The 12,309-nt window shown below is 39.2% G+C and overlaps 1 protein-coding gene across 1 annotated transcript in view; it reads right to left on the reverse strand.

The window, feature by feature from the left end:
* Positions 1–1,494: 1,494 nt before the first annotated feature.
* The window catches only part of PIGN (phosphatidylinositol glycan anchor biosynthesis class N), a 112,895-nt gene continuing 102,080 nt past the window's right edge, over positions 1,495–12,309 (reverse strand). Inside the window, exons 29-30 of the mRNA XM_085299596.1 lie at positions 7,254–7,407; positions 1,495–1,647 (exon numbers count right to left, since the gene is read on the reverse strand). Of these exons, the coding sequence (XP_085155722.1) occupies positions 1,495–1,647; positions 7,254–7,407 (307 nt within the window). The remainder of the gene's footprint in view (positions 1,648–7,253; positions 7,408–12,309) is intronic.

Genomic DNA, 12,309 nt, shown 5'->3' on the forward strand with positions numbered 1-12,309 from the left:
GGCACTGGCGGCCCTTTCAGGCTGGGGCTTAAGGGTCTACAACAGACAGTTCTTACGGCTCTTTTTCTGGGCCCAAAAGCAAGTTTTATAGAATGAAACCGAAAATTGCAATCCTTGGCAGTGTCTTTGTCTGCAATGTTAAGGTTTTTAACCTGCGAATTTTATGTCCTCTTTAGCTGAGATGGCAGCCACAGTACCAATAAAAGTTTTAATACAAAGCATTGTTAAAGTAAACTCAGATATATAACGGAACTCTGTTCCCATTAAAATTGAATTAATGAGTATCTCGAAATGTTTCAATGGAACATGCCAATCATATCCTGTTTCATGTGGAAGAAGAAGAAAAAAAAGACTCCCACTATGATTCACTTTGAGATATACGAAGCTTATAAAGGAAAGCGAAATACTTATACATGCAAACACGACCTCTCTTACATTGCTACCACTGCCGACAGCTTCACAGAAGCAAAACAGGCTGACTGAAATGACACAGGGAATTGTGTCATTCCCACRGCAAAAGAGAGAAAAAATACTGTTGGAAAAACTCTGAATTTTGTCACATATGCAAGCCCTACCCATGTATTTTGAAAGCTGAAAGATTACTGATTCTGCAGGAGGACTTCTGACAAAACAGCAACCATCAGAAGATACTGTGTCATGTAAAATACGGTAATTAGGTCTTCTGAAGTTATAAAAAAATCATTTAACTAAAGATACGTTAAATATTCACTAAGCCATTTTGGAAACCTGGCATTCTGTTCAGAAACTGGAGACCAGATTAGCAGAAGTACCCAGACAGTAGTAGAGGACACTAGTAAGACTGAGAACATAATGATAAAATGCTTGGAATCGCCAGAGTTTTATGTCCAGACTCAGCTTCAAATGGAAATAAATTGACTTGTCTCAACCCTATGCCTAAAAGCAATGATCTACAGCTATATTTCTACATGAGATTTGACATGCTCTGCCACAACCAACAGTCTGTGGACCTAGCTGCACGGAGAGAACACAAGCATTTATCTACATTAATTACAGTCTCACAGCAGTAAGACTGGGAGATATTGCACACTGACTGCTTATCAAAAGAAATGACCTGATTTATACCAATGCACTTAATTTCAAATAGATTCCATATTAGAATTAAATAAATAAATAATTYGATGTGTTACCTATTCATCTATCAAGCATTATAAAGAAAAACACATTCTGAATCTCATAATTAGATTTAGATTGGGACTACATACTTAAATTTAGACTGACTTAAGATTTAYGTATTTAGGTTGGTGCTAAATTTATATTTAAAAAAAAACATAGGAGTAAAGTTACTAAGTATCTCTAATATTTTGTTCATTGTGAAGATATTCTTATACTGGAAAACAACAAAGTATGACTGTCAGTATACAGTGATTAAGCGTACACAAACGCTATGGAAATATTTTGCACGCTGTTCCCTGAAAAAAAACTAGTTGTAACTCCCCTATGCAATGCTCTCTTTTACTGCTCTGCAGCTTTGCGGGCTGTAAAGGGCAGTAACCTCCTTCGATGGAAACAGCATCTGCCGTCGACATGCAGGATCGCGAACAGCGACCACATCAGAACAGGCACTGCTTCATCATGGACATCCCCGGTGCAGGCGAAAGGTGACATCTGTGAAAGCAGAGCTTGCAAGGGGACATTTGTCCCTAGTTCTGCAAACTAACAGTAAACAAAACAAGCCGTATTTTCTTTCTTTTTTCATTAATTCAGAAATATATTCTATATAGCATTTATTTTTCCCACGGGCCAATAGGACCTCTGGTGTTCAGGGAACAGTGGTCTGACAGAGACAGTACTAACGTCCATATTCTTTGAGAAAACAATTTTTTCTTCTCCTTTCTGGCCAGATTGTCACGTCAGCACACTGCAAGAATCAGTTGATGAAAAAAAATCATTTTTGTGATGAAAAACTGTTATAGAAAGGAAGAACAAGATACTTTCTAGAAGAAATTGCTTCCTTCCTCATACTATCCTAAAAGTATTCTGTATGGAAAATGAAATAGAGAGCTTTAGTGCTTAAATGTTAATAGTAATTAGTAAACAGAAAAAATAAACACTAAGAGTATAGTTATCAGATCAATTTATTGGTGTTAATTCTTAAAAATGRTCTTTAAGCTGTGGTAAAATCCTATCTGTCTATAATTTTAGGTGACATTTACTCATAGAGGAAAAGATATAATGAAATAGGGAGCATAACATGAAAAATCTCACTGAAAAAAATATCAGTCTCACTGAAAAAAATATCTTCTGTTGCCCTCCAAGTCCTTCTCCAAAAGGGTGGCTATAATTCATTTTATGTCAACAGAAGCCTCAAAGTGGCTGCCAAATTCAGACAGTAACATTTCAAGTCAGTTTTCTAATTTTCACACAAAAGRAAAACAAGATTAAAGAGAACTATGWACTATTCTTATGCCTTTAATGCTGAGAATGAACTCTGAGTAGTTGATTGATGCAAGACGTGGTTACCTGCTTATACGTCTCTCWGTCTTTCCCCAAATGCGATTTTATACCACATACTTGCTGCCAGGTTCTGGCAGAATATGCAGGATTATCAGCCAACTTTACCCTCTAAGGGCTTCTTCTGATGTGGGAGTTTACTGTTCTCTTGGTCTCTGCGGCATGCAGCAAGGTGTAGTATTTTTGGAGGCTGATCACAGAAAACTCTAAATCTGGGTTTATGACAATTCTTCAATAACAGAAATGCATTAATGATCAATCGAGGAAAAAAAATGTGGGAAGAAGAAAAATCAGTTAATCTCACTCCAAACTCGCTCCAAATTTTCCACTGGCAGCCACTTTTTATGGTAAGCCTCTTTAAAGAAATACCTTTTAGATTTAGAGAAAAGTTCTGCTGCGATTGGTTGAGGTGATTTATGTAACTGATCAGTATTTTTACATAAATAGTCATGATCCACTGTGAATTATGCATGTATTAATACAATTATTAATTATYGAAAGGAATATTTTTATTTGTCCACATAATAAACTGAAAGAAAATTCAAGCTGGTATTTCCAAAGGAATGTTATGTTCTCCAGTATACTACCTTATATCCAAAGCAACAGGACTAATGTCAAAGGAGGAAATCTAAACTTTCTGATTTACATGAGAGCTGGTTTTACCCTATAACATACCTCAGACTTTTCAAGAYGATCAAACTGATCTGCTATAAATGTAAAATAGCTTCTATTTTTCAAAATCATTTCCACAAGTACTATGTGAAGCCTTCCCTCAGATCCACGCTTCTGCTGTGTTCTTTGCCCAAAAGGTTTTCCCATTTCTTTCAATCTTTCTTGCTGGTCTAGCAGAAGGTATTACCTCCGAAGGTATGCCTCACTCAGATCCTCTGCCAGTCACAGCTAAAACTATCCAGAGCTCTTAATGGACATACTGTAAAACAGAAGAAGATAGATGCTTAAACTTCAATCACAYCCTCTAATGTGCGTCCACCAGCTGATGTTCACGTGGTATTTTAGTGGGCCCTGGTAAGGGGAAAAAAACAAATTTTTGTCTCCAACTAGGTGAGCACGGCCCTACCTAAYTTTATAGTCAGATTTTCATTTTGAGATGTCGTCTGCAGATGGAGCTCTGAAAAAAGGGAGTAGACACCTTTAAAACTGAAGGGAAGTTTCTACTGTTTTTATTCTCTAGAACCCAGAGACTTCGGTATTCTCCAAATGGACTAAATATAAAAAAAAACTCAAGTTTTTAAAATATTATCTACATGTATGYGTTTATTTTTTATACCTACAAGAACTTAACTGTCCCAATCATGTCAAAACTGGAGATTAAACTGACTAATAGAGAACTATTTAAATTCTACTAAAATAAAACTATATGCTTATGTAAATAAATCAGCCATTTTAAAACGGTGTGCATACAGGCACCCTCACGCTCAAATACGTGATCCAAACAGACAGAGGGCAGTCCTCAYGAGAATATGCAATTTCAGGATGTTTCTCAGCTTGCTGCAGATAACCAATTTGTAACTTCCTGCGCACAGTCTAGGAACTAAGAAAACCCCATTAGGCACAGACAGGATAACTCAGAATGGACACACCAAAAGCAGAGTGGCACCTACCACTGTAACAGGAGTCTGGTACCTTGCAGCAGCACCCTGACTTGCACGGATGCTCCACCACCAGCACCCCAGCCCCTGTAAGGCTCCTGATGGCTTAAATGCTGGGCTCTTCAGGTCCCGAGGCAGTTTCAAAAACATGCAAATGTTAAGGCAGTGTGTCATGCATATTGCCTTAAGCACTAGACTAGCTTGTCACTGCCATCATGAAACTCTTCAAAAAGACACAGTTGGACACACAAAAATGCAGTAATCAAAAGCTGCCTGACAGCAAGGTAGTATACTCACTGTACTAAGAGGCAGGTGCCAGCCTTTTGGCATCCTGATTTGTCACATTATTAAACAAAAATGAAGACGTAACGTTCACAAAGCTGCAGCTGAAAATAGAGTAGATAAAAAAGGGAAGCATCTGTATTGTTTCCCAGCTGCATTAGCTCTGCACTTTCTCGAGCAGATCCCTTTGTACAGAACAACCTGCATTTGGTCTGGAAGGTGCGAATCGAGATACTCTCTGTCCCTAATCCCTGCAGTAATCTGCCGCCTTCCACCACCCCTGGTCGGACAGCATAACCGCGGCACAGCTGCTGAGAGCTGCTGAGTTGTGACAAAGAGCCGTGAGAAAGTCTACRAACAGATGGAGGAAAAATATGGAAAGAGCAAGGACTGTTGAGCTGGGGATCATTAGTCACTCAAGAATTCCCAAGGGAGAACATCAACAAGGAAAGGCACAAAATCTGAAAGGGAAAAACCAAGGAGGCTAGTAGGGAGGCTAGACATATCGGCATATGCGGCAACTCACTAACATCGCGGACCCTGGACCAGGAGAAACCCTTCAGATGCCTCATGCTCCAGGTGGTAAACACAGTACCACCTAGCTCATCAGCTTAAATCCTAGCTAGCTTTTGCAGGTGTAACCAATAAATAATTGCTTTATACTTCAAAAGTTCTGCRTATCAGTCTTCTCATCCTCTTTGAGTCCAACTAAAGATCCTTGAACAATCTGACCCGTAAGCAGGTGTTAAAAGTTCTTCCCAGCTTGTGTCAGATGAATCTTCACTTAAGCMAAGCTGACATGTTGTTGCACAACAAAGCTGTTAAAAACTGCACAGCTGTTTACTCTCCAAYATGCAACAGGCAGCACTGTTGGTTAACGCCTGTTAAAGTAGTAACAGGAATAGCTACAGATGTCAACGCAAAGAACCAGTTACTCTGCATATATACTTGCATTAAATGGAAGCAGACTCAACTATGCAGCTATGGAACAGTTTTAGGCAGCTCTGAMTTAGCTCAGACTGTTGGACCTTTGCCTTTTGCGGTGGAAAGACTTGGTCCCTTCTGCTGTAAGTCCTATGTTGCATAGTGCAGTGAAAATCAAGTAATGCCTACATTTGTTACTCCTGTAATGATGATAATTACAATAGTTTTTTGCATTTTGAGAAGTCCTCTAATTTTTAGCTCTCTGCATCAACTAATTAAATTGCAAAACATTTCTTTATTAAAAGGATATATGTAAGCTCTTCACTTTCTCTTAACTATTTGCTTAAGTAAAGAAAAAAACACTAGCATCTGGGGTAAATTAATAAGCTATTTCAATTCTACAAATAATAGAATTGTATAATAATAAATTCAAATCCCCAAAATAATTTTGCCATCAGTCTACATATAAATTAACAAAAATAAAAACCTAAATTAAAGCAGTTGAGTTAAAATATTTTTTCAATAAAAATTAACACCCTAAGCATGCCTGCTTCTTCCAGTCAGTCACATTGCCTACTCAATCTTCACAASCCCAAAATTCAAAATGTAAGTCAACAAAATCATGAAAACATGCAATTATTTGCAATTGGTAAAAACTGTGAGCATACGTGTAAGTGAGCAGGAGTACATCTAGACTGGTCTTCAGACCCATCACTAGATTATCCTGCCTTTGCAATGTTTTCCTACACCCTTTATTTTTTCCTCTCATCAGCGCCTGCATTTATTAGGAAAACAGCACTAGAGTAGTCTGCTAGAAATGACCTTTTTACAGTGTTTCTGGAATTCCTCCAAGTACACAGCCAAAAAGTGCATGGAGTCCCTGGGGATGCCTTTACCAGTGCTTTACTGGACTCTTTAAAATGCTTTTCCTTTTAGACAGATCAAGAATCTACCTGTGCTGATCCCATTTTTGTGACCCTTCCTACAACCTTCACATGCAGGAATTGTTCTTCAATTGCTATTCAGGAAAACAAGGGAGTGAAGGAGTCAGTTCTTGCCCTTAAGCTGCTACAGCATATACAGCTATAGCTAAACTACATACAGTTACATATAGTTTAAGTAGACCACATAAGACAAAGCAGAACTAGAGTGAGAAGCTATTCCGCTATTTGAGGCAGCATTCTGCCATTTGCTATGCCCAGTATATCCTAGACATYTGCATTAACAAAGGGAAGGGAAATTTTGTTTCACTACTCTGTTCCAGAACATTTTGCATCATGCATAAAGATATCAAAATATTAAGATGCTATCCAAAATAGACAAAATAGAGTGTTGTGGAGAGCAGCTTTAACTTGGAATTTCTGCATATTCAGAAACTCCAACTTTACATACTCAGTTCAGAAGCAGCTTATCCTAATATGGTACAACATCTGAATTCAGTATTCACAAAATTTCAGGTACTGAATTTCCTGAAGTACGCTGAAGTGTTTCAGCACTAAAATCCACATAGTAAAACTTTGCGTACTCTGTTGGCTCTTTGGCAATGACAGCTCTAGATGGTGCACAGGCACTACAGTACACATTCATCCCATTCCTGCCTGGGCAACTGCAGCTACACAAATACTGAGCAGCTATTTGCTGCTATGATGCTCCATGATGTCATGTTTCTGTACTGCACTGGTGCAAACTGGAGCATGTCGCTCATGCTGCTACTCCATCCATTATTCTCCCATCTCTGTTTGTCCTAGTTTCCTCCTCTCAGACGTCCCCCTAGCACGACTGTTGGAATCAGACTTGCAAAGTAAGAAAATTAGACTGAAACCCAGGAGCAAGCTAATACTGTGAGCAACAACACCATTTAGTTAAAAGCTGATTTTAAGTGATCACTCTATCTTCAAAACGAGCTTTGTTTAAATGACCCCACATGTGGACCATTACCCTTACGCTATAACCTATAAGATCTTCTAAGAAAACGTGAATTTTGTAATCACAGGAAGAGTCACCATCATCCTTTCCCCTGAAATACAGGAGAAATCCTAATATGTAATATTCTTCATTAAAGCCTAGTAACAAATCTTTCTGAGCCAGCTCAAAGAAACTGTAAACAAAGAAGAGTTAACATACACACAGAAGTTATCTTTACAACTATAAGATTGTGCTTTAAAATATTTTAAGTAATAAAGAATGAGACTAATTTTATTTAATGTGGTACCCCCTCCTCCCAAATTCAGTGTTATTAATTGTAATGGTACAAACTAAATTCGTATCAACACAGAGTACAAGCACCAGCATTAGTCCATTAGGCAATCTCAGACAAACATCTATCCATGAAAAATCAGAAGCGCTGAGTTTCTAAATGAGTTACTCTCATTTATGAGTCATTACACTTTTGACTGGCATCCACAGATAGCCCTGTGTGTGGTTCCTGCAGCAGAGATGGCTCTGTGGGTGCCAAGAGCGATGTCAACTTCGCTTGCAAAGCTGCAGCTCCCTCGCTGGCCTTTCTCACAGAGGATCCCCCAAAAGCATTTCAGCCTTTGCAACGCTCCCTCCCTGGCTGCCGGGAAACGACGAGACCTGCGCCTGCACGCTCCACCGCTGCATTCCCATCGTTCATCGTCACAAAAAGCAACGATTAAAGAAGCAATAAAGGAATACCTCTTAACTGGAAAATGTAGAAACCAGCACTTTGGGAAGGGGGAGGAGGAGACGGTTTGAAACAGACTGCAGGAGCACAATAAAAGTTAAAGAGCATTAAACGGCAGCTCCGAGCTGAAAGGTAAAGCAGCTAAGTACTGCAGAAATGAACCATAAAAGGGGCATCACGGCATGGCATGGTGATGCATTTTTACCTCTTTAAAGATAATTCAGCCCTTCCATTACAGACCCCTATTTCAAAGAAAATGTAACAACTATGTAGCCAAACCAGATGCTTGTTCTGCCCATAAAGAAGCAGCAGACTAAAATATAATCAATAGCTGTTTGCCTTGAACCAGACGTAAGCACACTAAAATAGCATAAATAGCAAGAATGTATAAGCATTTTGTAATATTGCAACTCTACTAACAGCAACAAGCTACCGCAATACAGCTAAGTGTAATTACATAAAAAATATCGAGCCGCAAAGGGCTAAACAGAGATTGGTGGTATAGTTGCCTGAAGAAGGTACCTTAAAAAAAAAAAAAAAAAAAAAAAAAAAACAGTGCAAGCAGCCTCAAACCTCAGCAGGTACAGTATACTCCAACATCCTACATCTTGCATCTGTGTGAACTCCCACTTGCACACAGCGCAACTGAAAATATTCATACCCCACCTTGTTTCTGCAGGGAACGTGCAAGATCACACAGTAAGAGCATGAAATCAGGCAAAAAGCATGCTGTAACCTGGTCAGTCTACTCTGGGCTCTGTAGTTCACAGCACATTTACAATACAGAGATAACACACCTCCTTCCCCAAGAGCAGCCTTTAGAAGTCCACCTGGGTGTGTTACAGACTCAGTATGAGTTTCAGTGCCCCACGGGATGGGACATAACGTTGCACAATGAGAGTCAAACCCTAGCTGCTGTTACCTTTGTGGTGTGCCATGTCTTTAGAGCCTGCACAAGCACCACAGGCATGTAAATTTGCACAACTTTTAAGGGAACAGCCACTCTGGTGAAAGAGCTGCATGGTTTAACATCTCAAGCACTGCTGTTAATATCTCAGGTCGTCTCCTCATAGGGCACCAGAATTTTATTTTTCATGCAAGTAAGAACAACATTTTACTTCTAGCTTTCCAAGAAAGTTTGAAATGTGAAACCCCAAAATTAGAAGTCAAATGAGGACCTTGCTTATTCCCTACAGGTACTTTAAGACAGTTATCAGAGGCTTAGCAATTGCTGAAGGCTTGCTGCCATCAGTGTAGGACTTAATACAGACATCCTGTATACAGACTTCCCCCTGCCCCAAAAGGGGCTTTGCCAGATGTGGGTGCTAACAGACGATTTTAGCCAAACATAAAGGAGGGCTTCCTGGAAAGCAAAGTTCTCCCGAAATTCTGCTTAGCTACCTACTAGTCACTTATTTCCCAAATGAGGTCCTTCAGCTACTGCCAAAGGCCTGATTTCAGCCAGGGATAGCTGCCATAACTACGACCAAAGTCAAATCTGATCAGGAGGTCCCTGTAGTCCTTAAAGTATTCAGGTGAGAGAGGCATCCGTTCTCTCAAAAGCTGTAACCATTTTTTCCCTGCTCTTCCTCCTCTCTCATCAAAAAATATAGGCAAAGTAGACTCCAAGCTCCCCGTTGCCATTCTTCCCACACGCACATTTTTGAAGGCATCATTAGAGGTTGCCTGCAACAGTGTGACCAACTAAGACTGATGCTGAGGTGTGCTGCTAAATCAAGCACTGAGGAATTTCTGGCCCACAGCAAACTCCCACAGGATTCAAGAGCATGAAGCATGGTCAACCTCCTCTTCCAAGTCTGACTGTGCTCCATATCCACTGGCTCAGTGTGAAGCCACTTCAGAAGACAATGAGAAGCAAAGATATATGGCAGTATATCTTCTGACAGTATCAATCCTCATGACCCCAGATAGTGACAATCTTGGCACAAGCATAGTGCCTTGGCAACTTCCATAACCAACTAAGCCTTGCTCCAGCCCCTCCCCATATCAGCAGTTCCCTTTACCAGGGAAAGTTCCTATGTTCTTTGGTGATTTTTTACAAAGAAGTCTTTCAAATTTATACACAAAATTCAGGCATCACTGCTAAATACTATAAATAACCCCCCAGCTACACTTACAAAGCTCTTACTACTCTTCTCTTCTTCGTGCCAGCCTGTTTCAAGGTACTAGGGACTGAGTCATTCAATGCTTTTATAACGAAGACAGTGCTGTATGCGTTTCTCCCTTGCTATACTGTAAAAAGCAGAATGGCTATGTTCTTTTATTCAAATAACAGATTTTCAGAGTAAAGAAAAAATATATTATGCCACAGAGCGCAACTAAAAGCAATTTCAGTCTACGTGTTATCATATAATGGCAAACAGCCAATATCACTGAGGCTATCAGCAACTGGAACTGCAGAGGCTGCAGGCAGCTCTGCTTGGTAAATTAATTCTCAGGTTGGTATAATGCTGTATTTAAACAAACAAGCAAACAAAGCAAGACTCCCACTGGTATATGCTACAACAATGATGGAAAAATCTTGATCCCTACACAACCCTGAACCACACCCTTGGTTTGATCTGTAGTTACAATGAAGCAGGAAATTCTCAAACAGGCTTATTCCATCAGAGCTCAAACCTGAGCTAATAACAAACAAACAAACAAAAAGGGGGGGGCGGGTGAGATTTCAGGCTCCAAGCAAGTTAAGTCCATGACAAGGGAAGGCAGACTAAGTAATGGGTCATGCTTAAAAAGGAAGAGATGGGCAGGCAAAGGAAAGTAAAGAGAAGAGGTAGCTGGTGGATAGAGTCACAGAGAAAAGAGATCAAACATCATTAGGAAAGGGGGGAGTGGAAAAAAAAAAAAAGACCCTTCTCCAGATAACAGTGCCTGTTCTCTCCAGATAGATAATACCTAAGACAGCAGAGAGGATTACAAACTGGTAAGATAAGAAAATAGAGTATTTTACCTTAGCCATTGAAAAATGGGAACTGAAATGAAACAAAGTAGAATRTAACAGCAACCTCTCTTAGAAGAGCTCTTCCCAGAAGTGCTTGAGGGTTAGGTTTAGCTCAGCTAGAACCTCATTTCTACATGACATGCTACTTTCAGTGTGCGCTTAGGAACAATCCCACATTTAAGAGCTCAGATATAGACTCTAAAATTTAAGTCTACTGCATTTTAGGCCAGAGTCCCTCTCCCTCCCTCCTCCATTTCACTTGAAACAATTCACAAATCATGTTACTCTTAGCTCTTACTCTCAAGATTATTGGTAGCACTCTTGTTCTATTGACAAACCTCTTGTTTTAGTCATCAGGCATAAAAACCTCCTCTTTCCAAAACTACATCTATTTCTGTTATACACTCCAATAATATGCAGATTTAACAGTTCCAGATGCACTTTTTTTTTTAATATCAACACTGCTGAAACAATTCTCCTATGTTTTCTGCTATTTCAAGAAAATCTAAAAAACAGTCTCCTGTACTTTATCCACATCCCCTGAACTTTGAAACTGGAGAACAACAGTGTAGATTGTATCTATCTCTTTATCTTCCAGCAACTGTTATAAAAAGAGGGAGTGGTAGTGTGTCTGTAAAAAACTATATAATGTTGTCATATAAAACAAGGCCTCAGCGGTTTATCTCAACCATTGGAATATACAACTACTTAGAAAATTTATATAATATACAGATATATCTTTAAAGCCATAAAAAAATCTATAACATAGCTTTTAAGCCATAGAAATGTTCATTTTAATGACAAAGCAGCAGAAAAAACTAGCTATTCCATTTGCCAGTTACTCAAAATAGAAGAATCTGTCAGAACAAACTTCCCATGATCACATGTCACAAACTGATGCATCAAAGATATTGGGAAGGCTGTATCATTATTTTTATGAATTGTAAGGATGGGTATTTTCTACTGCATATAATGCAGTCTAGGGTGATCTCAAGATGTGTAGGGTAAGAGTAACAGGGTAAGGTTAGTAGACCTCAGAAGCTTGTATTAGTGGCCACTGTAAAGAATTCTACATTCACTGCAAGATTATTACTCTGTTCTTATATTGAAGCAATAAGAAACTCTCTCTGAAAAAAATTCAAGTTGATTTTGGTACCACAATTGAACAAGATGACTTGAAAAGTTTCTAAGAAGTCACAGAGAGATACGGTAGTTGGTAATTTACTGAGACATGGCAATCAATGGTGGGTTGATCATTTGCTGGATGTGGCCACAGGGCTGTATGCTAGATTTGGTGTCACTCAGCATTTCAGTAACGATCTGGAAGAATAGGGAAAAGTAGAAATCTCTTTATGTTTAAAGACAACACTTAAGTGGTACAGCTGCAATAC

Source organism: Rhea americana, unplaced genomic scaffold (genome assembly GCF_003343005.1).
Source record: "Rhea americana isolate MKP2758 unplaced genomic scaffold, rheAme1 scaffold_150, whole genome shotgun sequence".
Taxonomy (NCBI): domain Eukaryota; kingdom Metazoa; phylum Chordata; class Aves; order Rheiformes; family Rheidae; genus Rhea; species Rhea americana.